Genomic DNA, 27,226 nt, shown 5'->3' on the forward strand with positions numbered 1-27,226 from the left:
TCCCCGGTACCTATTTACTGCTAGGTAACAGTGGCATCAGGGCGACAGAAACTGCCTATTTTGTTTCTACCATCACCAGGGGATTGAACCCGGATCCCAAGGATTACGAGTCCAGAGCGCTGTCCACTCAGCTCAGTGTGGTGCCAGGTAGGGTGAGTGAGTGTAGTGCCAAGAATAACGGCACCGAGAGTCTGATAGAAAGAAAAGGGGGGAGGGGGGTGGAATGACGCAATCTCCACCTCATATAGTACAAATAACGACTATCGCCGACACTGAAAGCAAATATTGATTCATTCACCAGGCAATGAACTCACATACATTTTTAATATGTAATAAAGCCAGTATTTTCTTAACCTGAAATAATTATATACTGTGATAGGGGGAATTATCAAGGGAAAAGCGCCAAGCCATTACGACTATATTGCACTGGGAAAGGGTCAGGATAAGGATTTGGGATGGGACGGGGGGAAAGGAATGGTGCCCAACTAATTGGATGGGCGGGGATTGAACGCCGACCTGCATGAAGCGAGACCGTCGCTCTACCGTCCAGCCCTAATGCAAATTTAGCCCTGCCAGGTAAGCCAATCGCTCGTGAATTCAACCACCAAGCCCCTTGTTTATGAGTGGAAAACTGTTTACATGAGCCAAGAACCAGATGAAAGGAAGTTTAGATGAATCCAAGAATCAAATGGAAGGAAGTTCGGATGAATCCAAGAACCAAATGGAAGGAAGTTCGGATGAATCCAAGAACCAAATGGAAGGAAGTTCGGATGAATCCAAGAACCAAATGGAAGGAAGTTCGGATGAATCCAAGAACCAAATGGAAAGAAGTTCGGATGAATCCAAGAATCAAATTGAAGGAAGTTCGGATGAATCCAAGACCCAAATGGAAGGAAGTTCGGATGCAGCATTTCTAGGACCCCACCACACGTATGGAATGACATTAGTGTCATGAATGTCTATCAGACTTTTATGGCTAGTTGATGTCTATCAGGCTATTCTGTTACGGCTAGTAAATCAGTCTATGCTATGTCTATCCATCTCAGCCATTATTGTTGGTAGATAATGTCTATTTGACTGTGTCTATTAGGCTGTCTATGTTGTGGGTAGTTAACATCTATTAGATTATATTGTGACTAGCTCTATGGTATATAGAGGCTATGGTATATGGCATATTGCTATGGTATAGGGACTATAGCAGAGCTTTCGAATATACCCGAAATTCTGCATTATGAGTACTGATTACTGTCTTGTGTAAATTTATGCATATGTGTACGCATGTATGTATGCACGTATGTTGGCATGCGTGTAGGCATGTGTGTGTGTGTGCGTATGTTGGCATGCGTGTAGGCATGTGTGTGTGTGTGCGTATGTTGGCATGCGTGTAGGCATGTGTGTGTGTGTGCGTATGTTGGCATGCGTGTAGGCATGTGTGTGTGTGTGCGTATGTTGGCATGCGTGTAGGCATGTGTGTGTGTGTGCGTAAGTTGGCATGCGTGTAGGCATGTGTGTGTGTGTGCGTATGTTGGCATGCGTGTAGGCATGTGTGTGTGTGTGCGTATGTTGGCATGCGTGTAGGCATGTGTGTGTGTGTGCGTATGTTGGCATGCGTGTAGGCATGTGTGTGTGTGTGCGTATGTTGGCATGCGTGTAGGCATGTGTGTGTGTGCGTATGTTGGCATGCGTGTAGGCATGTGTGTGTGTGTGCGTATGTTGGCATGCGTGTAGGCATGTATGTATGCACGTATGTTGGCATGCGTGTAGGCATGTGTGTGTGTGTGCGTATGGACATGCGTGTAGGCATGTGTGTGTGTGCGTATGTTGGCATGCGTGTAGGCATGTGTGTGTGTGTGCGTATGTTGGCATGCGTGTAGGCATGTGTGTGTGTGCGTATGTTGGCATGCGTGTAGGCATGTGTGTGTGTGCGTATGTTGGCATGCGTGTAGGCATGTGTGTGTGTGCGTATGTTGGCATGCGTGTAGGCATGTATGTATGCACGTATGTTGGCATGCGTGTAGGCATGTGTGTGTGTGTGCGTATGTTGGCATGCGTGTAGGCATGTGTGTGTATGCGTATGGACATGCGCGTAGGCATGTGTGTGTGTGTGCGTAAGTTGGCATGCGTGTAGGCATGTGTGTGTGTGTGCGTAAGTTGGCATGCGTGTAGGCATGTGTGTGTGTGTGCGTATGTTGGCATGCGTGTAGGCATGTGTGTGTGTGTGCGTATGTTGGCATGCGTGTAGGCATGTGTGTGTGTGCGTATGGACATGTGCGTAGCTGGCCATGTACGCATGTCAGGGGTGTGCGAAAATTTATTTTATTAGCATAAACATTGTGGGATAGCCCGGTGGTCCAGCCGGCTTTCCCAGGCATGGAGGGGATGGGACGGGTGGTGTGGGGATGGGAGGGGTGTGTGGTGGTAGTGGAAGGGGAAGGGGAGGCGCGGAAAAGAGGAATTGACGGGGGAGGCGGAGGGAGGCAGATGAAGAGAGGGGGATAGGGGATATAGCACCAAGGAGAAAGTATTGCAAGAGAAAGGAATAGAAGTTGGTGTTTGGAAGAGAATAGGAGGATGGAAAGGATGGAATAGAGGGTTAAAAAGGGTTAAGAGGAACGGGAAATCCTCCTCGTTCATCTCTATCCCCTAATTCTTATGACATGGCTTAGAAAGTTTCTCGCTTCTGCTTCTAGTCACTTTGTTCTCCATATTCCTCACCAGGGTTGTCTTTGTGGGTAGGTTATCTTGAGGTTATCTTGAGATGATTTCGGGGCTTTAGTGTCCCCGCGGCCCGGTCCTCGACCAGGCCTCCACCCCCAGGAAGCAGCCCGTCACAGCTGACTAACTACCCAGGTACCTATTTTACTGCTAGGTAACAGGGGACATAGGTTGAAATAAACTTCTGCCCATTGTTTCTCGCCGGCGCCCTGGATCGAACCCGGGACCACAGGATCACAAGCCCAGCGTGCTGTCCGCTCGGCCGACCGGCTCCCCCCGGAGTGGGAGTGTCCTGCCTATTGTACACACCTGTTTGTGTCGGCAGGAACGAGCGTCAGCTATCGAGCCCCAGCTTTTCCCGGATGTCGTCTACTCTAATGCCTCATAATCTACATTTCTACTTTATAAATTGTAGATGTATTCTACTTCTACAACCCTCTCTGAAGTTGTCGTACTACTGTGTTAAAACAATACTTTCCCACGTGTCTAAGGGGCTAATGGGGGTGAAGGGGGTGATTGGGAGGGGCATGGAGTAGGGGGGAGGATAGTACTCATCTAGTTGTGCTTGCGGGGGTTGAGCTTTGGCTCTTTGGTCCCGCCTCTCAACGGGACTGAGAGGTAGAGGTAGGGGGGCTGGATTTGGTGGGGAGAGGGGAGGGATTATGGAGGTATTATTAGGGAGTGGTGAGGGGGGTGGTGGTGGAGAGGGGGGGTTAATGGTGCAGGGGGGGGGGGCTGGTGGGGGCAGTGTTGTGACAGGCATGATAACGTTAATCTCTCTCCGGTACACACAAGATCTCTACCACCATCCCTCATTTTCTCTCACCCTCTCACCCTTCTCACCTTTCTTTCCTCACCATTTTCTCATTTCCTCCTTCTACCTACCTTTCTCGACGCATTCTACCTCATTCTCTTTCTACCTTCTGCTTCATCTTCACCTCCCTTCTTCTTGAGTTATCTTGAGTTATCTTGAGTTTCTCTTTCAGTCATCTTCCTTTTTCCTTTTCTCCTTCTCTTCGACGTTCTCTTCGACGTTCTCTTCGACGTTCTCTTCGACGTTCTCTTGCGTTCTCATCATATTGATCTCATTGTTCCCTGCCTCCTCTCCCAACGTTCTAAGCCGAGGTGCAGGAAGCCACCTCCTGTGCAGACCCCTCACAGTGTTCAAGAGAGAACTGGATAAGCACCTCCAAAGGATACCTGATCTACCAGGCTGTGACTCAATACGTCAGGCTGCGAGCAGCCGCGTCCAACAGCCTGGTTGATCAGTCCAGCAACCGGGAGGCCTGGTCGACGACCGGGCCGCGGGGACGCTAAGCCCCGGAAGCACCTCAAGGTAACCTCAAGGTAACCTCAAGGTAACCATGCACCAGCCACAGCCGATACCAACACAGATGAACAGGACCTGGACAGGTATAAATGCACCAAGTGCATTTATCACCCGTTACGGGCTATTCATGCCCGTGCCACCTTTTGGGTGGCTTAATCTTTATCAATCAATTATCACCTATCAAGGTCGCGACCTCTCCGTAGGGTGCAGTCACACCTCCACAGATCTCCAGCTCTTGATACTGGTAATGGCTTCAAAGGGCCACCACTTACTGGCTATTCATGCCCGTGTCACCTTCTGGGTGGCTTAATCTTCACCAATCATTCACTTATCATCCATCATTAGATTAAAGCTTCCGGACCAGACGATGTGTAACCATGGATGCTAAAAGAAGCAGCACAGACCCTCAGTATACCTCTGGCTCGTTAGTGATTCAATTGTGAATAGAGATTTGTCCAGTTGTTGGAAGAGGGAAGGAGGGAATTATCAGGGGGAAAGGGCCAAGCCATTACGACTATATAGCACTGGGAAGGGGTCTGGATAAGGATTTGGGATGGGACGGGGGAAAAAGGAATGGTGCCCAACCACTTGGACGGTCGGGGATTGAACGCTGACCTGCATGAAGCGAGACCGTCGCTCTACCGTCCAGCCCAAGTGGTTGGGCCAGCTGTTGGAAGAACGCAAGTGTGGTACCAATATATAAGATAGGAAGGGGGCACCTAACTACAGACCAGTATCACTGACAACTATATCTTGATGGAATAATATAGATATGACACCGCTCCTGTGCCAGGTAAGTCCACTACGGGCTCACCATAGCCCGTGCTACTTGCCCCACTCCTGTGCCAGGTAAGTCCACCACGGGCTCACCATAGCCCGTGCTACTTGCCCCACTCCTGTGCCAGGTAAGTTACGGGCTCACCATAGCCCGTGCTACTAGGAACTTGTTCCGAGTAGCTGAATCTATAACAACAACAACATAGATATGCCTAGTTAAATACCAAGAGAGGATTAGATATGTAAGAAAGCATATGGAACATGCATAATAAACCTACTCGATTTCCATGATAAAGTATTATACATAAAACAGAATTAGGAGGATGAGCCAGATTGTGTATTTATGGATTAGCGAAAAACTTTTGACATAATTCCACATAACATACGGGAATAACTTACACTCACATAACACTTTACTTGACACAACAGACTACTACACTAACTTGACCGACAGACGGCGATATTTGAAAGAGCACTTACATGGGTAAGTGGGTATCACGTAGTACCATGGTACTTACATGGGTACCACATGGGTAAGAGTCACATTGAGGGGCAAGAGGTAGGACTGGCTTAAGGTAACAAGCGGAGTACCTCAAGGATTGGTGCTGGAACCCATACTATTTATCATTTATATTAATGCCATGACTGCAGGGGGTTAAGCCCTACTTGTGTGTGTTCAGAGACGATGCAAAATTAATTAGAAAAGATGACGTCGACAAGCTGAAGTATGGGTCCGAGAAATGGCTGCTGGATTTCAACACCATCAAGTGTAATGTGATGGAAATGAGAACAAATGCCAAGACCAGAACAGTACACCATAAAGGGGAAATTACCTCTCCGTAATAACTAGAAAAAGACCAAGGAATATTCATATAAATAACATAACTTTACCTAGCATACTTACATTGGCAAATATCAGCCCTGGAACCCAAATATAAAGACATGCAGATCACCGTACATAACCTACGTGAGACCAATCCTACAGTATGCCACCCATTGTGAAGCCATCATATAAAAACTCATAAAGGAACAGAAGTGTGCAACAAAACTTGTCCTAGAATTACGTTAGATTGGTTATGAAGAAACACTAAAAGAGCTGTATATACCATCACTAGAAAAGAGGGGAGAGAGGAGCTACGATAGAGATATATAAAATACTTAGGAGGATTGTCAGAATAGAAAAAACAGGAACTTTTCACAGTGATTACCAATAGAAGAATGGGGCATGGATAGAATCTTCTTGAGGTTATCTTGAGGTGATTTCGGGGCTTAGCGTCCCCACGGCCCGGTCCTCGGCCAGGCCTCCTTTTTGGTACACACACCCCAGGAAGCAGCCCGTAGCAGTTGTCTAACAGATGTTAGAAACTTTTCTTTTAGCATAAGAATAATGGGGAAAAATGAATGAACTACAAGAACAGATTATAGAAGCGAGCTCCATTCATAATTTAAAAAAAATAGAAATAGTATAGGGAAACAGGTCAAGAGTAATCCAGCGAATAGAAAGGCGGGGTCCAAGAACTAAAACCTCGGTCCTGCAGACACAAATAAGTGAGTACACACTCGAAAATCAGTGAAAGTTTGAAAAACAATAAAAAAATCATATGAGGAATATCAGGAACAAGGCTATACTAGACGGGGGCCCAGGAGCTAAACCCCGTGCGTCGGCGATGAGGCACAATAACGTGGCTGACGTATGTTGACCAGACCACACACTAGAAGGTGAAGGGACGACCGACGACGTTTCGGACCGTCCTGGACCATTCTCAAGTCGACTTGAGAATGGTCCAAGACGGAGCGGAACGTTGTACGTCGTCTCTTCACCTTCTAGTGTGTGGTGTGGTCAAGCCCGTGTGTCACTACAAGGTAAACAGGTGTAAACACTCACCTGGGAAAACAGGACCCTGGGTTTTCTCTTGGTCTTGGGCTTGGGACCGTCCCCGGGCTTGGTCTTCTCTCCGTGGCTCCCCTCTGTTACAACAGACATTGTTTACATCACTTGCCATCAGATGGTGATGATGGTGATGAATAAGGATGATGACAATGATAATAAAATGAGTAGGAGCAGTGATGAGGGTTCGAACTTATGCGGTTGGTGTATCCACGCACATCTAGCCACTAGACCATGACATGGTATAAGGATTGCAACCCGGAGTTTTACTGAACACACAACACGCACCTCATAGGTTCGAATCCTCATCACGGCTCCTACGGATTATCCCATCGATGCAGTCACGTTAATGTAGTTACTCTGTAATGATGATAATGATGGATCTATTTCTTTAGTAATAATACACAGCCCAATAATAATAATAAACTTTTTAATTTTGTAAGTTCCTAAGCGAAGAAGAAATATTAAGAACATATATACATGTGTATGAGGCTGGAGGCCAGATGCTTGAAAGCCTCACCCAATTTTTAACCGTAATTGCTGATGGGTACGCGCCCAACATGGTAGAGTCAGTGTTGGTATAAATGCAACGATTGCCATCTTATTAACTGAACTTTGAATGATTTTGTCTTTATCTTGCTCTTACCATAATATCAAACACGACACACTGATGCAAGAAAAGTCACAAAATAACACGTGATTCGGTTATGCGTAAGTATCCACTAGGAAAAGGAATTCTCCTAGTGAATGTATAGTCATTATGTACTGATGTTCGCAAAACAACAAATTCTAACAGACTTTCCTGTAATATCTATTCGTGATGTCATACTTCTGTCATCCCTCTCTCCTCTCTCCCCTTCCCTTCTCTCTCTCCTCCCTTCTCCCTCTCCCCCCTTCTCCCTCTTCCCCCTCCCCCTCTTCTCTCCCTCTCCCTCCCTTCTCTCCCCCCCACACTCACCAACTCCTGTCTCTTGAGTGCCAGTTCTTCACACCCATACGAATGTGTCTACTGGAGAGAGAGAGAGAGAGAGAGAGAGAGAGAGAGAGAGAGAGAGAGAGAGAGAGAGAGAGAGAGAGAGAGAGAGAGAGAGAGAGAGAGAGAGAGAGAGAGAGAGAGAGAGAGAGAGAGAGAGAGAGAGAGAGAGAGAGAGAGAGAGAGAGTGTGTGTGTGTGTGTGTGTGTGTGTGTGTGTGTGTGTGTGTGTGTGTGTGTGTGTGTGTGTGTGTGTGTAAGGGGAGCGAGCCATTTCTGTTACGCAGAAATTTAGACCGTTGTTTCAGCCATGAACAGGGAGGATTGACTGGGCACCGATCCCTAACTATTCACCCTAATTTACCCAGCAGTAACTGTGGACCAGGTTGTAAGCCAATTAGCTAGTTGTGCTCCAGGCAAATCTAGCAGGTTAAAACCTTAAGATGAATTACGAGAAAGGAAAAATTAGCCTGCTAATGAGTCGTCTATTAAAAAAAAAAAAAAAGATGGATAGCTAAATTGATGCTAAATGTGTATATTTTTGGAGCAACTTCCTTGATTTACTGGGAAAACATTGTGTGGGGGGCAGTGTGTTTGTGGTGGTGGGTGTTGCTAGGTCCCTCTCTCTCTCTCTCTCTCTCTCTCTCTCTCTCTCTCTCTCTCTCTCTCTCTCTCTCTCTCTCTCTCTCTCTCTCTCTCTCTCTCTCTCTCTCTCTCTCTCTCTCTCTCTCTCTCTCTCTCTCTCTCTCTCTCTCTCTCTCTCTCTCTCTCTCTCTCTCTCTCTCTCTCTCTCTCTCTCTCTCTCTCTCTCTCTCTCTCTCTCTCTCTCTCTCTCTCTCTCTCTCTCTCTCTTCCCTATCTTAACCCCTTCCACCTCCTCTCCCTTCCACCAATATTCCAGACTCCGATAATCTTATGGCATGATATGCACTTCAGATAAAAAATAAAAAATTAAGAAAACAAAGTTAAAATGATGCGGGGAGAGTATCAGGTTCCCTCCCTCTCACTCATCTTCCATCCCACCTCCTCTCTCCCTCCCTCCTATCCCTTCCCACCCAGGATGCTTCCGTCACCGTGCACTGTGCAATATACCTCCCTGGCTGCTGACCTTTGACCTCTCATCTCTCCCACACTACCTGATCCACCAATATGTATCCGGTTCATACATTCTCTCAGCCAGAAGAAAATGTATATATGCTGTGCAGGCGATGAGTCACAATAACGTGGCTAAAGTAAGTTGACCAGACCACACACTAGAAGGTGAAGGGTCGACGACGTTTCGGTCCGACCTGGACCATTCTCAAGTCGACTGTCGATTTGAGAATGGTCCAGGACGGAGCGAAACGTCGTCGTCCCTTCACCTTCTAGTGTGTGGTCTGGTCAACATACTGTATATATGTTGGTTAGCATTGTAAATGTCTGGCTACGTCTGTGGTAGAAAATAATAATATAAAAAAAACTTGAGGCTTTGCTCCTAGCTGCAACTTCACAAGGGGAAAAAACTCGCTTTAGAGTCGTGGGTGTCCCCTCTCTTCCCCCCCCCTTGCAGAGTACTTTCATTCAGCCGTAACTAAATCTGCAACAGCCATTTTTTTTTTTTTTTTTTTTTGCAGGGATATTCCTGCGCGGGCCCTAAGCCTCTGGCTGGCCCACTAAGTGTTGCTTGTTTCTGTTTTACTTGGGCGGAGTATGCAACAGCCATGCCTCTAGATACAGAGAGCGTCGTTCCCCCATCTTGGTAGTGCCCCATGTAGCATTGAATACAAGTGTATTTACGAGACGGTGGAAGCCAACCAATATGGCATGGGTGGCTTGTTCTGTGGAAAGTCCTGGCATGCTAGACACAGTCAAGCTAATGACATCATCACAGCCAGGTGTCCAGCAGAGAGAGAACCTCGATTATTTTTGTCCTGGCCCAAAACCGTGACACTACAGTCGGTCGGCCGAGCGGACAGCACGCTGGACTTGTGATCCTGTGGTCCTGGGTTCGATCCCAGGCGCCGGCGAGAAACAATGGGCAGAGTTTCTTTGACTCTATGCCCCTGTTACCTAGCAGTAAATAGGTACGTGGGTGTTAGTCAGCTGTCACGGGCTGCTTCCTGGGGGTGGAGGCCTGGTCGAGGACCCGGCCGCGGGGACACTAAAGCCCCGAAATCATCTCAAGATAACCTCAAGATAACCTCTTGCGCTTTGCCCACATGGTATCACAGTATACCCTGGAAGAACATAATGGTATAGGACTGAGCCTATATCTCATTCAGCGTTGGTCAGGCAAGTGGTACAGGCAACTATAGGTAAACAGTCAATACAAGCAAATACAAGCAACAGGAACATCGGTGTATATATTTGCTCCCGTGCCATCAGTGCTTTCCCAGACAATTGGGTTGTAGGCACAGTGACACAACCAGAGACCCAAAAGCTGCCAATTTGTGTTTTAGCGCCTCTGGGTAACCCAAATGGGAAATGCCTGCTGTCCTCGGCTTCTGTTCGGAAGCTCAGGAGCTTCAAGAGATTCACAACATATAACCCTTGAATGTATTCACAAACTTGAAACTTTTCAAAATGTCAAATAAAGCAAGATAAAAGTGACTTAAAGTTACACACAGAGATCACACTAAGGTGATGCATCAAATGAACAAATCCACAAGGGCCGTGACGAGGATTCGAACCTGCGTCCGGGAGCATCCCAGACACTTCCTTAATTGACTGAGCTACGACAGGGTTAAAAGAGTTGAAACCTTTCAAAGTTGATTGTTAAACAAAACAACTTGAATGGAACCTGCAAAACAAGGTACATGCATCTTCAATTATTTTTCCTAAATACAAATTTTTCAGAAAGAATAATCTATCATCAGTGCTTAAAAAAAAAATTAGCTAAAAAATTAGCTTAAAAATACCCAAAAAAAGTTCAAAGATTTATACAAATCAATTAATCAGATCAGATTAATCAGAAACAGATCAGAAACTTGATCAGAAGATATAACAGACCGTAACAACCACTTGCAGAAGACGAGCTTCTAAACAACTCCGTCGGAGAAGTTGTTCAACTCAGAGGTCTAATTTTAGTCAAATTAAAATTTAGTCGAAAAGTCTAAAATTTAGTCGAAAAGTCTAAATTTATCAAATCGAGCCCATAAGCTGTTAGGGTATAGTCTACAAGACGTGGTTATCTTGAGGTTATCTTGAGATGATATCGGGGCTTTAGTGTCCTCGACCAGGCCTCCACCCCCAGGAAGCAGCCCGTGACAGCTGACTAACACCCAGGTACCTATTTTACTGCTAGATAACAGGGACATAGGGTGAAAGAAACTCTGCCCATTGTTTCTCGCCGGCGCCCGGGATGGAACCCGGGACCACAGGATCACAAGTCCAGTGTGCTGTCCGCTCGGCCGACCGGCTCTCCCAGTGGTAGTTAGTATTGTGAAATTGGTGGCAGTGAAAGGGCGACTCAAGCCTTCACAGTCGTTCAGTGTTGCATACGGTGCAACTTACATCAGGGAGACACACCTCTATGGTAAGATACCCCTGTTGTTTACACATCCTGTGCTTAAGGTATTGGGCAGTAGATCCTAAACCCTGTATTACCTGATATATAATGTGATATCGTAATGAGTATTATGACGTTATAGTGATATCACACACCATATACCAAACTCAAAATTGTTATTTTTTTTCTAGTTAGGATAGGTTACGATAGGTTAGATTAGGTTAGGTTTGGTCAGTTAGGTCATGTCAAGATAAGTTAGGTTAGGATAAGTTAGGTTAGGTTAGGTTAGGTCATGTCAGGATAAGATAGGTTAGGAGAGGTTAGGTTAGGTCAGTCAGGTTGACAGGATAGATTAGGTTACGTTTATTTAAACGTAGAGATGACATGAAGGGGGAAGGAGGGTGCTTACATACATTTCTAAGGTGTTCGACCCCTACTCGTATTGTAAGGTATTTCCTACACATCGAACACAACAATCCGAACACGGCGGCAGCAATCATAACTTCCGAACACTTTAAAATACAGGCCGCAACGTATCGAATGATTTAGAGCAATAGTTGAAAGCTCTAATTTGTAAACATTTTGATAAGTGTTCAATTTAAATAGTTTCAGACAAAATCATAAATAGTCCGACCCCTAGACCCGCGAATGTTGGATTACGGTATACATTAGTCAACTGAGTAACAATATTACTAATGAGTCAACTGAGCAACAATACTAGTAATTAATGAGTCAATTGAGCAACAATATTGGTAATTAATGAGTCAACTGAGCAACAATATTAGTATTTTATGAGTCAACTGAGCAACAATATTAGTAAATACTGAGTCGAGAAATACTAATTTTGGAACTAGCCTCAATTTTATAAGTAAATATTAAGTTTAAATGTTGAGAATTTACGGAACGAAAATTTTCCACATATGTAATACAATACAATACAATTTTATTTAGGTAAGGTACATACATACAATAAATATTTACAAGGATTGTTTAACTTATAGGTAGAGCTAGTACATACAATGCCTAAAGCCACTATTACGCAAAGCGTTTCGGGCATGTCTATGCAAACTTCCATAACAAATTTGAAAGTAATCGTCTACATTTAGTGGGTAACTACTGTGCATATATTTTAATTTACCTAATTTACTTAACAAAAGATAAATGCTTGCCTAATATAGGCCTAGAATAGACCCCATGGCTACCTTATCAATATGTGAATAGAGTTTTATCAGCAGATTATATTAATATAAATTGCATTTGCAACGTACATTCATATTATTTCAAATCAAATAAGAAGATTCTTCTTGAGGCAAACTACTCTTGGCTCATCTTATGGTCACGTTGTTCCGGAATTACCTGAGGGACGTTTCTAGGGGCCCTCGTCGGGGACATAAAGCCGGAGGCTTGTCAGAAATCCCCGATTGTTCTTGAGGATTTTTTTTGGGGGGGCAGCTGAATTTTGAAATAATGAATTATCAGTTATATATTAATTTCGACGGGTAGGCGGTTCCATGAGTTTATGATATGGATGAAAAGGTATCCATAATGTCATCCTTTCCCCCCCCCCCCTTCCCTATTTACCAGCTCTCCTTCACTATTCTCCTTGTTGTTGTTTATGATTCGCTACCTGGAACAAAAAGTTCCAAGCAGCACGGTCTATGGCGAGCCCGTAGTGGACTTGTACCCCCCCCCCCCCTTCTCTATCGTCGCACACCCTCCCTCCCCCTTCCCTATTTCCGTCTCTACCTCTGTCTATCCGTCTCCCCTCCCCAATCGTTCCATCAAAGACAAACGTGAGATAGACAGAGCGACCATTGACTTCCTCGCGACCCCACGCACCTCTCTCTGCTTTTTTCAATGTTCGCTTATGTGTTTGTTTTCTCTTTATCTACCGGTGTGTTTGTTGTCACTTTATCTACCAGGTGTGTGTTTGTTGTCACTTTATCTACCGGTGTGTTTGTTGTCACTTTATCTACCAGGTGTGTGTTTGTTGTCACTTTATCTACCAGGTGTGTATTTGTTGTCACTTTATCTACCGGTGTGTTTGTTGTCACTTTATCTACCGGTGTGTTTGTTTGCACTTTATCTACCAGGTGTGTTTGTTGTCACTTTATCTACCGGGTGTGTTTGTTTGCACTTTATCTACCAGGTGTGTTGTCACTTTATCTACCAGGTGTGTTTGTTTGCACTTTATCTACCGGTGTGTTTGTTGTCACTTTATCTACCGGTGTGTTTGTTGTCACTTTATCTACCGGGTGTGTTTGTTTGCACTTTATCTACCAGGTGTGTTGTCACTTTATCTACCAGGTGTGTTTGTTGTCACTTTATCTACCAGGTGTGTTTGTTTGCACTTTATCTACCAGGTGTGTTTGTTGTCACTTTATCTACCGGGTGTGTTTGTTTGCACTTTATCTACCAGGTGTGTTGTCACTTTATCTACCAGGTGTGTTTGTTTGCACTTTATCTACCGGTGTGTTTGTTGTCACTTTATCTACCGGTGTGTTTGTTGTCACTTTATCTACCGGGTGTGTTTGTTTGCACTTTATCTACCAGGTGTGTTGTCACTTTATCTACCAGGTGTGTTTGTTGTCACTTTATCTACCAGGTGTGTTTGTTTGCACTTTATCTACCAGGTGTGTGTTTGTTGTCACTTTATCTACCAGGTGTGTTTGTTTGCACTTTATCTACCAGGTGTGTGTTTGTTGTCACTTTATCTACCGGTGTGTTTGTTGTCACTTTATCTACCGGGTGTGTTTGTTTGCACTTTATCTACCAGGTGTGTTGTCACTTTATCTACCAGGTGTGTTTGTTGTCACTTTATCTACCAGGTGTGTTTGTTTGCACTTTATCTACCAGGTGTGTTGTCACTTTATCTACCAGGTGTGTTGTCACTTTATCTACCGGTGTGTTTGTTGTCACTTTATCTACCGGGTGTGTTTGTTTGCACTTTATCTACCAGGTGTGTTGTCACTTTATCTACCAGGTGTGTTTGTTGTCACTTTATCTACCAGGTGTGTTTGTTTGCACTTTATCTACCAGGTGTGTTGTCACTTTATCTACCAGGTGTGTTGTCACTTTATCTACCGGTGTGTTTGTTCTGTTTTATTTCTCTGTGTTTGTATGTGTTTTTCCCTCGTGGTATTTGGTTATTATTTGTGTTTTCGTGTGTTTTTGCTTTTTTTTTGTTTGCTTCCTCTAAGATTTATACTTAATTCACTTTATCCTGTTTTTTTTCATTTGTTTGAACTTGCTTTATGTTCAGCTGTTTCTTTTTCCCTTTATGTACTGTCGTTTTGGTCAGAAAGATGGTTTCTAGACTTCAACCCGGGTAAATGCATGATGACATGAGTAGGGAAAATATCTGGAAATACATAACTTTACATAAAATGGCTTACTGGAGCTCCATTACTACATATTGGTATGATCAACTACATAGTCGCAAAAAAGTACATAAAAACAGGAGGTTATCTTGAGGTTATCTTGAGATGATTTCGGGGCTTTTTTTTTTTAGTGTCCCCGCTGCCCGGTCCTCGACCAGGCCTCCACCCCCAGGAAGCAGCCCGTGACAGCTGACTAACACCCAGGTACCTATTTTACTGCTAGGTAACAGGGGCATAGGGTGAAAGAAATTCTGCCCATTGTTTCTTGCCGGCGCCTGGGATTGAACCCAGGACCACAGGATCACAAGTCCAGGGTGCTGTCCGCTCGGCCGACCGGCTCCCCGGTTGGGTTGAAAAATATATAGAACTCTAAAATTTGGCTCCAGATGTACATATTATGTTAAATTAACAATCGTTTGGAATGCTTTTTGTACAAATTATCTAAACTAACTCGTAAATACGCGGCCACTTCTTTCAGTTCATTTCTATATCAAAAAAACACAACCCCGAACTGAAAACAAGATAGTAGCAAAATATGCGATAAAAAAATCTTTATTATGTGAATATGTTTGTATATTGTACTTGTGTACAATACACACTTGTGTATTATACACAATACATACATACAATACACAATACATACATACATACATACATACATACATACATACATACATACATACATACATACATACATACATACATACATACATACATACATACATACATACATACATACAATACATACATACATACATACAATACATACATACAATACACAATACACATATTATACACAATACAATACTCAATTGAGTACTTGTGTACTCATCTATCTGTGCCTGCAGGATCGAGCTCGAGCTCTAAGAGCTGGAGTCCGATCTTGCATGTGTGTACTACATTTTTTTACTCGTTCTATATGGGCAGTTGCCAGCCTAAGAGTGGGGTAGTGGGTTGTTTCAGGTGTGACAGGTGTGGATAGGGTGGGGGTGTGGATAGGGTTCGGGGTGTGGATAGGGTGGGGGGGGGGGTGGATGGAACAGAAAGCCTGGAAGTGGAAGGGATGGTATTTAACAGGGTAGTTGGGAAATGAGAGGGAACGGGGCTTATTGCTTGGGAGTAGGCTATGGGATAGACTGTGGAACAGGTGGAAAGGGGGTAGTTATGGATGATTGTGGGAAGAAGGGATGGATGGAATAGTAGATGGTTGTTGTGAGGTTGTTACGTTTGTTGTAAGGTTGTTACGTTTGGCTGCGGGAAGGATATAGGTAAGGAGCCAGTAGTCGTTGTCAACAGTGGCTCCTGGTTGTTACAATACAGTAGTCTATCAGTCGGTTGTATCCTCCTCCTCTTGTTACTTTGGGCTCTGGGTTCGATCCCGGGCGCCGGCGAGAAACATTGGGCAGAGTTTCTTTCACCCTATGCCCCTGTTACCTAGCAGTAAAATAGGTACCTGGGTGTTAGTCAGCTGTCACGGGCTGCTTCCTGGGGGTGGAGGCCTGGTCGAAGACAGGGCCGCGGGGACACTAAAAAGCCCCGAAATCATCTCAAGATAACCTCCTTGCTCCTGTGGCTTCTGGCAAGTGGTTCCTTTCTCCTGTTCCCTCTCTTTCTCCTTCACACCTCCATCTACTCTCACCCTCCCTCCTTCTTGCTCATTCCCTGTGCTATATTACCTTCCTTCTTTTCATCATTACTCGTCTTAGATTCAAAGTAAACCTTTCTGCAGCATTCTATATTACACAGATTACCTTTGCGCGTCATTAGGTTTCTTGGTGCTAATTTATTCACAAATACCACTTTTAGTGGTCTGATTCTTCAGTCACTGGGCTGTTGTATGAACCCAGTTTGTGAACTTGTGCTAAGTCTGGCTCAGCCTCATCTAGGTCTAGTGTGTGCAGTGAATACCAGAATTATCCTCATTCTAATAAGACCTAATTGAATTCCTCAGATTAGGTAAAATTGTAATAAAATGTTGTCAATAAAGATGTTAATAATACTAATAATAGTGTGTCGGCGATTTCCAGTCTTTTTCGCAAGTCTTGGTTTCCGCTGCTGTCTCTAGAGAGACTTTTAATAGTGTTATCTATTTTTGAATTAACCGATTTGTGTACTCCTGCATGTTTTGCGAGTTTGTTGTTTCCAGTGCAACATCAACCATTGCATTCCTCAACTACTTGTGCCCCCAAATGCTCCCATTTTCAGAGTTTAATGGCTCTAAATTGTCTTTGCTGTTTTTAACCTTTCGTGGCATTGTTTGGCTTTAATAGCTGCCTCTTTTACTGGAGGTTACGATATTTCTTCTCCCAGCTTAAAAAAATCCTCTCGTACACAGAAATCACAATAACGTGATGCATCAAATGTCGTAGCTCAGTCGATTAAGGCAGCGTCTGGGATGCTCTTGGACGCAGGTTCGAATCCTCGTCACGGCCCCTTGTGGATTTGTTCAATCATCTCGTATCTTGCACTCAGCTCTGCCAATTGAGTCTTTCAATAGGTACACGTAAGACAAGTTACGTGTACCTATCCCAGGTAGTTAATATTCCAAGTCTTGTTTAAATTTTTTATGTATTTCTGTCTTCTCGCTTGGCAGTGCTTAGCATCACTGTTTAACTCTGGCTTGGATCTGTGGGGCTGTGGGACCTGACAGCTGAGTGGACAGCGCTCGGGATTCATAGTCCTGAGGACCCCGGCGGAGGTGGAAACAAATGGGCAGAGTTTCTTTCACCCTGATGTTCCTGATCACCTAGCAGTAAATAGGTATTTGGGAGTTTGACTACGGGCTGCTTCCTGGGGTTAACAAAAACGAGGCCTGGTCGAGGACCGGGCCGCGGGGACGCTAAGCCCCGAAATCATCTCAAGATAACCTCAAGATAACGTCAAGATGGTCCTTCCGTCACAGGTTGTAATCGGTGCCCAGCGGTCCACTATCAGCTCCCACAGTTTGGTGAGCCATGTGGCTCTTTAGTGCCCAACCGGCTGCGACCCCCTGTGTCTGTGTACTCACCTAGTTGTGCTTGCGGGGGTTGAGCTCTGGCTCTCTAGTCCCGCCTCTCAACTGTCAATCAGTCAACTGTTACTGCTAACTAATTTTTTATTTTTCACACACAGACACCCAGGAAGCAGCCCGTAACAGCTGTCTAACTCCCAGGTACCTATTTACTTCTAGTTAACAGGGGCATCAGGGTGAAAGAAACTCTGCCCATTGTTTCTCGCCGGCACAGGGAACCGAACCCCGGACGACAGGCTTACGAGTCCCGCGCGCTGTCCACTCAGCTACCAGACCCCCACATATGTGTGTGTGTGTGCTAGCCTGTGTATATATAGGGAATGAGTTCAAGCTCCTGTTCTCCGCCTCTCAACCATCTCTTGACTGATATTTGTTTATTTACTGTTGAATCTGTAGAGGCAATAATGAGTAACTCTTTGTGACCCCTTAAACAGGTCTTGCTCCTTGAAATAGTTTGAAATTTCCAGTATTTGTTAATGAGTATCTTGCATGTCGTAATCATGTCCCAACTGTATGGACTCTTTTTTTTTTTCCTGTGTTGAGAGGTTTTGCTCTCTTCTGGCCTTTCTTGGCCCCCCTGGACCATTCTTGGGCCTCCTGGACCATTCTTGGCCCTCCTGGACCATTCTTGGGCCTCCTGGACCATTCTTGGCCCTCCTGGACCATTCTTGGCCCTCCTGGACCATTCTTGGCCCTCCTGGACCATTCTTGGCCCCTCCAGCACCATTCCTCTTGCACTCTGTGTGCAAGTGTGTCTCTGTGCACCTTGCAGTAAATAGTTACCTTGGAGTAAGGCAACTGTTGTGGGAAGCATCTTGGTGAAAGTCAGTATTGCTCAGAGAGGCACGACAATAATGGGAAACCAAACTGAACATTTCGTTTCTTGTTTAATCTTCGTTTTCGTCTATGTTGAAATAAATCCACATATGTATGTGAATACATTCGTATGTATTTACATATGTGCGAGTAGAGTTTTTTTTTTACCAGGGTTCTAGTAAGTCTTTGGTTCATGTTTGGCTGCCTCCCCCGCATCTAGTAAGTCTTCTGTCCATGTTTGGCTGCCTCCGTCGCTCACGGCTGTGTTGTGTCGCCTATCCGTCTGCGTTCGTGGATCCGGATCTGATCCATCGTCTGCTAATGTTAATCTGATCGGCAGCTTCCTGAACCGCTCTCCTTCTTAACTTGTGTTCGTAGAGTGTTGTTCATTGTCTTTTTGTTTGTTGTCTATTAATGTCGTAATGTGTTTATAAACGAGGTAGAGAGAGAGAGAGAGAGAGAGAGAGAGAGAGAGAGAGAGAGAGAGAGAGAGAGAGAGAGAGAGTGAGCGAGAGAGAGAGAGAGATTGAGAGAGAGAGAGTGAGCGAGAGAGAGAGAGATTGAGAGAGAGAGAGAGAGTGAGAGAGAGAGAGAGAAAGAGAGAGAGTGAGAGAGAGAGAGAGAAAGAGAGAGAGAGTGAGAGAGAGAGAGAGAGAGAGAGAGAGAGAGAGAGAGAGAGAGAGAGAGAGAGAGAGAGAGAGAGAGAGAGAGAGAGAGAGAGAGAGAGAGAGAGAGAGAGAGAGAGAGAGAGAGAGAGAGAGAGAGAGAGAGAGAGATGCTAGCCTTCTATGGACTTGACAAGAGCTTCTGCATCTTCTATTGATATTACCGATGCTATACTGTACTTATACAGTATGTATAAGTATGTATACAGTATGTATCATACTTCACCTCATACCTCACCCCCATCCCTGTCGACACCTCTCTCTCCTCTATCCCAACACACAAAACTAGAAGATGAAAATGCAACTTGCAGGCAAGGACAACATATATTCTCAGCCAACCGCAGGAGACAACGTTGGGGTGTTGTGTGAGGTAGTTTACGAGAGAGGGAAGACAGTCTTACACAAGCCAATACTTACATTATACCCTCACTAAGACAGAGGCAAGACAGTCGGTGGGGCGGAATCCTGGAGTGTGTGTACTTTGTCTTACACTCAAGAATGATCGTACTATTTCGTCACTGGTGGAGTCCCTCAGGGCTCTGTTCTGGCTCCTGCGGTATTTGTGTAGGTGTGATATACCTCCTGGTTCGCATTGGCTTGTTGCATCACCACTTCAACCATGATGATTGTAGTCTGTATGGGGGAGGGGGGGGTGTTACCCCCCCCCCCTCCCCAACCCCCACTACACACCCCTTCCCCAAACTTACTACACCCAATCATTACAACCTAATCCAACCACCAGTCTCCTCCACCCCAACCCCTACACCCAATACACCTACAACCCAACTCCTTGGTCTATAGACAGGTCATGATGTTTATATATGTAAATATGTATATATTATAAATATGTATATAAATACATTAGAATATAATGTATTATAAATATGTATATATTTATACATGCATAAATGTGGCTCTGAGCGGTAATCTCAGCCACCACACACAAACGATGGTTGGGAAGCTAATCACCTCACATTTCTACTTTGAAACAACTCTTCAGACCCATAATTGTCTCTCACAATGGAATTATATATTACGTCACTTCTTGATGCCTGCTAGTCCTTAAATATATATCTTCCTACTATCGTGGAGTTGATAGTCACTACCACCATCCCTCACAACCACCATCCCTCACAACCACCATCCCTCACTACCACCATCCCTCACTACCACCATCCCTCACAACCACCATCCCTCACAACCACCATCCCTCACAACCACCATCCCTCACTACCACCATCCCTCACAACCACCATCCCTCACAACCACCATCCCTCACTACCACCATCCCTCACAACCACCATCCCTCACAACCACCATCCCTCACAACCACCATCCCTCACAACCACCATCCCTCACAACCACCATCCTTCACAACCACCATCCTTCACTACCACCATCCCTCACTACCACCATCCTTCACAACCACCATCCCTCACAACCACCATCCTTCACAACCACCATCCTTCACAACCACCATCCCTCACAACCACCATCCCTCACTACCACCATCCCTCACAACCACCATCCCTCACAACCACCATCCCTCACAACCACCATCCCTCACAACCACCATCCCTCACAACCACCATCCCTCACAACCACCATCCCTCACAACCACCATCCCTCACAACCACCATCCCTCACTACCACCATCCCTCACAACCACCATCCCTCACAACCACCATCCCTCACAACCACCATCCCTCACAACCACCATCCCTCACAACCACCATCCCTCACAACCACCATCCTTCACAACCACCATCCTTCACTACCACCATCCCTCACTACCACCATCCTTCACAACCACCATCCCTCACAACCACCATCCTTCACAACCACCATCCTTCACAACCACCATCCCTCACTACCACCATCCCTCACTACCACCATCCTTCACAACCACCATCCCTCACTACCACCATCCCTCACTACCACCATCCTTCACAACCACCATCCCTCACAACCACCATCCCTCACTACCACCATCCCTCACTACCACCATCCCTCACAACCACCATCCCTCACAACCACCATCCCTCACAACCACCATCCTTCACAACCACCATCCTTCACAACCACCATCCCTCACAACCACCATCCTTCACAACCACCATCCTTCACTACCACCATCCCTCACTACCACCATCCTTAACAACCACCATCCCTCACAACCACCATCCTTCACAACCACCATCCTTCACAACCACCATCCCTCACTACCACCATCCCTCACTACCACCATCCTTCACAACCACCATCCCTCACTACCACCATCCCTCACTACCACCATCCTTCACAACCACCATCCCTCACAACCACCATCCCTCACTACCACCATCCCTCACTACCACCATCCCTCACAACCACCATCCCTCACAACCACCATCCCTCACAACCACCATCCTTCACAACCACCATCCTTCACAACCACCATCCCTCACAACCACCATCCTTCACAACCACCATCCTTCACTACCACCATCCTTCACAACCACCATCCTTCACAACCACCATCCCTCACTACCACCATCCCTCACTACCACCATCCTTCACAACCACCATCCCTCACTACCACCATCCCTCACTACCTCCATCCTTCACAACCACCATCCCTCACAACCACCATCCCTCACTACCACCATCCCTCACTACCACCATCCCTCACAACCACCATCCCTCACAACCACCATCCCTCACAACCACCATCCTTCACAACCACCATCCTTCACAACCACCATCCCTCACAACCACCATCCTTCACAACCACCATCCTTCACTACCACCATCCCTCACTACCACCATCCTTCACAACCACCATCCCTCACAACCACCATCCTTCACAACCACCATCCTTCACAACCACCATCCCTCACTACCACCATCCCTCACTACCACCATCCTTCACAACCACCATCCCTCACAACCACCATCCCTCACTACCACCATCCCTCACAACCACCATCCCTCACAACCACCATCCCTCACAACCACCATCCCTCACAACCACCATCCCTCACAACCACCATCCCTCACTACCACCATCCCTCACAACCACCATCCCTCACAACCACCATCCCTCACAACCACCATCCCTCACTACCACCATCCCTCACAACCACCATCCCTCACAACCACCATCCCTCACAACCACCATCCCTCACAACCACCATCCCTCACAACCACCATCCCTCACTACCACCATTCCTCACTACCACCATCCTCTCCCCACCTCCCTTTGCCTCTCCTGGACTTTAGGATTCTCGTAGCTTAAGTTCAATCGTTTCTACGTCTCTGTACAGCCTTAAGTGGCAATTTGCAACTTGAAACCTATATCCTATACCTATATCCCTGGATCCTATATATCTTTTTTTCTTAATGGGGCATGAGTACAGATTTCAAGAACTATTGAGTCCATTATTTCGAGGTGTTCATTTAGATTATTTTTTTTTTTAGATATTCTTAGCTTATTTCGAAGTCTTGGTTAACTAGTTATTAGTTAATATCTTTATAATTAAAATTTTATTTGCGGAATTCTCCTTTTCTAGGATTTAGGCCTGGCTGCTTAGGTCTATTCAACACGGCCTTGAGTTAGGGTGTGAGGTGAGTAACAGGTATTTGTAATCACTATGATCCTGATTAATTCATAGTATGTAATCAAGAGTGTAATTCACTTTCTGTAATAATTAAATAAAGCAATCGAAATATATAAGAGTGGGTAGGTGGAGACAATATGTGTGAGTACATGTGGGTGCCCCACAAGGCTCCCCCGGGTGCTGCATATCCTCTTCTTCGAGAATGAGGGTCCCTATGAGCACATAGGCGCCCTCTCTCTTTCTCTTTATATATATATATATATATATATATATATATATATATATATATATATATATATATATATATATATATATATATATATATATATATATATATATGTCGTACCTAGTAGCCAGAACTCACTTCTCAGCCTACTATGCAAGGCCCGATTTGCCTAATAAGCCAAGTTTTTCTGAATTAATATATTTTCTCTAATTTTTTTCTTATGAAATGATAAAGCTACCCTTTTCATTATGTATGAGGTCAATTTTTTTTTATTAGAGTTAAAATTAACGTAGATATATGACCGAACCTAACCAACCCTACCTAACCTAACCTATCTTTATAGGTTAGGTTAGGTTAGGTAGCAGAAAAAGTTAGGTTAGGTTAGGTTAGGTAGGTTAGGTAGTCGAAAAAACATTAATTCATGAAAACTTGGCTTATTAGGCAAATCGGGCCTTGCATAGTAGGCCAAGAAGTGAGTTCTGGCTATTAGGTACGACATATATATATATATATATATATATATATATATATATATATATATATATATATATATATATATATATATATATATATATATATATATATATATATATATATATATATATAATTTAGGATTTGGGAGAGGTGAGAGAAGGGGAAAAGGGAGAGGTGGTCAGTTTGCCTCCGTCAATGGTTTGTTTAGACAGTGTCCCACTAAATAAACCAACCACCCCCTCCCCCCCCCCCCCACTGACCGCTCACACCCCCCACTAACCACTCACCCCTACCCCCCTACCCCCCCACTAACCACCACCATCTTTACCACCAAACCACTGACCACTCCCCACAAAGCACATTACCCCCCTCCACTCGCCCCCCCCTCCTCCCCACCCCAAACTCATCATTGCCTAATTGCTTCCCCCTTCCCCCCCCCCCCAAAAAAAAAAAATCAGAATTTAACGAATATTACTTTATGGATTTTTCAATATAATCACGAGATAATACTGCAAATATACATGGCCATGAGAGTAAATATACACCCTAAAGGTGGTTTTACGGGCTCACCATAGCCCGTGCTACATAGACACTTCGTTCTAACTAAAGCTGAAACAACAACAACCTAAAGGTGTATTACACAAATAGCAGGATTATTATAACTAAAATAATAATAAAAAATATATTCACGTGTGTGCAAAAAAAATAAATAAATAAAAAAATATTCCCATAACAGAAACATGGATGAATGTATTAAACAGGGAAACTATTTGCATAATGTAAAATAATTTGTACTTATTAATTTGTTTAATAATGAGAAGATTACAAAAGAAGGAGGAGAAGAAGTAATATAGATCAAAGCATTTCAAATATACTGTCAAATAGGGAATAAAACCTGATATATATATATATATATATATATATATATATATATATATATATATATATATATATATATATATGTCGTACCTAGTAGCCAGAACGCACTTCTCAGCCTACTATGCAAGGCCCGATTTGCCTAATAAGCCTAGTTTTCATGAATTAATTGTTTTTCGACTACCTAACCTACCTAACCTAACCTAACTTAACTTTTTCGGCTACGTAACCTAACCTAACCTATAAAGATAGGTTAGGTTAGGTTAGGTAGGGTTGGTTAGGTTCGGTCATATATCTACGTTAATTTTAACTCAAATAAAAAAAAATGACCTTATACGTAATGAAATGGGTAGCTTTATCAGTTCATAAGAACAAAAATAGAGAAAATCTAATAATTCAGGAAAACTTGGCTTATTAGGCAAATCGGGCCTTGAATAGTAGGCTGAGAAGTGCGTTCTGGCTATTAGGTACGACATATATATATCTGGGTTAGAAATATCTAGGACATTTAGCTCTAATGCTGCATTATAGGTGAAAATATATTTGTTTAACTCTACTAATAAAATCTTCAGTGCTGAGGAAGAACATTCCTCACAATTAGTTTACGATTACTTTCTTAAACATATTATAAAGCTGTTAATGAATAACGTTAAATAGAGTTAATGAACAATAATAACATGGAAATCAGATTTAACATAACATTGAAAGATTGAGTGGGAGAAAGGATTAGTAGTGCCAGCTTGAATTAAGTAATCCGTAGTAAGTAATCGCTTAAGTAATCGCTTGAATTAAGTAAGTTTTGAGAGATTGAGGACGTTAAGTTTTTGCTTTATTACCTGTCGGACTTTATTCAGGACTTGTCGGGTACTCGCTAGTTGGTCAATAAGCTATTGTGTTGGACTTAAGGCCTATCTACCTCTGGAGGGTCATTAAGTCCAACACCTAATGTTATTATTCAACTTTATTTTATCCACGTTTAACCCCATTTATATAATACCTTTTAGTATTGGTCACCGTAATTTTTAATTAATATAAAATCCCTTGAACAAACGCAAGAGTTAATCCTTTTAAATTAGAAACTTTTCTTAAGAAAAGTGATACGAGAATGTTTACATTTTCTAGAAAGGGGAAGGTGTAAGGGGTGACTATTATATAAGTAAACATGTAAAGTAAGTAAACAAGGCCTTAACAAAGGGGGATATTTGTGTGTTAAACATATCAACACTAAAAGAAAACGACACAATGGATAAAAATTGAATCAAGTTTATATACTGGTAAAAGTCCTGGGTAAATACTGGTTTGGGAAACAGGATTGTTGATTTATGACTCATGGAATGACTGGAGTGTTTCAAGCGTAGGTTAGACGGAAATATGATTTTGAGTGTAAACAGATGCTGCCTCGTATAGGCCAATATAGGCCTTCTGTCGCTTCCTTCACTGTTATGGTTTTAACACAAAAGGAAATATATGTATATCGATTTATTAACAAATCATTATTATTAGTTGTAATTGTAATATTACAATTATTATTGCTATCACTGCTGACGTGTAGACAGGAGCAGGAAGGAGGAAGGAGTTATAATTTCTGTAAGTCGTCCTTCAGCCTTCAAGGAGGAGGAGCAGGATGTAGAGAGAGAGAGAGAGCGAGAGAGAAACAAGGAGTGAGAGAGAGGGAGAGAAACCGAGAAAGAGAGACAAAAACAGGGAGAGAGAGAGAGAGAGAGAGAGAGAGAGAGAGAGAGAGAGAGAGAGAGAGAGAGAGAGAGAGAGAGAGAGAGAGAGAGAGAGAGAGAGAGAGAGAGAGAGAGGTGTGGAATCAAACACGAACATAGAACAAAGTAATAACTTGAACTCACTAAGTCACTTACTTTTCTCAGAGTCATCCTTGGAGCCAGAGAGGGAGGTGAGGTGGGCCTCGGGGAAGGGGGGACAGAGGGAACTCAGCTGTTGCACATGGGGGGACGTCAGAGGGGGGTGTAACGACCCACCACCACCCGTCAAGGAACTGTTGGAGGACGACGTGTTGGAGGACGAGACTGAGGTTGAAGGAGAGCCTCCCACACCAACCAAACCTCCTCCACTTCCGACTTGAACTGTACTATCTACCCCTCCACCTCTCCCGCCACCTCCACCTCCACCTCCTTCTCCACCTCCTCCTCCACTCTCGATATAAGACGTCTCTTCCTTCAGGTAGTCATCATCCTTGACATATTTGGCGTAGCTTTCCTTGTACTTGAAGTAGTCCTCCTTGTACTTGTCATAGTCGTCCTTGAGACCTTCCTCCTCCTTCACCACCACCGGCTCCCCCATCATGTAGTCTGAAACAGGAAGAAATAATGTTACAGATTAGCTAATCCACATTATGTAGCTACAGCCACTTACTGTTACCTAGCAGTACAATAGGTACCTGGGTGTTAGTCAGCTGTCTCGGGCTGCTTCCTGGGGGTGGAGGCCTGGTCGAGGACCGGGCCGCGGGAACACTAAAAGCTCCGAAATTATCTCAAGATATCCTCAAGATACTAAGTAATCCACTCATTTAAAGAGACAGCTCAAGGATTTCACATGAGCATGGAGTCGATCTTGAAGGTTTACGGATTTACACGTTAAAGGAAGGTGGATTTACTATTCTAAAAGGTGGATTTACTTTTCTAAAACGTGGATTTACTTTTCTAAAAGGCGGATTTACTATTCTAAAAGGTGGATTTACTATTCTAAAAGGCGGATTTACTATTCTAAAAGGTGGATTTACTATTCTAAAAGGCGGATTTACTATTCTAAAAGGTGGATTTACTATTCTAAAAGGCGGATTTACTATTCTAAAAGGCGGATTTACTATTCTAAAAGGTGGATTTACTATTCTAAAAGGTGGATTTACTATTCTAAAAGGCGGATTTACTATTCTAAAAGGCGGATTTACTATTCTAAAAGGTGGATTTACTATTCTAAAAGGCGGATTTACTATTCTGAAAGGTGGATTTACTATTCTAAAAGGCGGATTTACTATTCTAAAA

General features: G+C 44.0%; 1 protein-coding gene across 1 annotated transcript in view; it reads right to left on the reverse strand.

Annotated features, from left to right (window-relative positions):
- The window catches only part of LOC123755040 (homeobox protein Nkx-3.2-like), a 36,388-nt gene that overhangs the window by 3,550 nt on the left and 5,612 nt on the right, over positions 1-27,226 (reverse strand). The window contains exons 2-3 of the mRNA XM_069305495.1: positions 26,084-26,533; positions 6,708-6,790 (exon numbers count right to left, since the gene is read on the reverse strand). Of these exons, the coding sequence (XP_069161596.1) occupies positions 6,708-6,790; positions 26,084-26,533 (533 nt within the window). The remainder of the gene's footprint in view (positions 1-6,707; positions 6,791-26,083; positions 26,534-27,226) is intronic.

Source organism: Procambarus clarkii, chromosome 55, assembly GCF_040958095.1.
Source record: "Procambarus clarkii isolate CNS0578487 chromosome 55, FALCON_Pclarkii_2.0, whole genome shotgun sequence".
NCBI classification, from domain to species: Eukaryota; Metazoa; Arthropoda; class Malacostraca; order Decapoda; family Cambaridae; genus Procambarus; species Procambarus clarkii.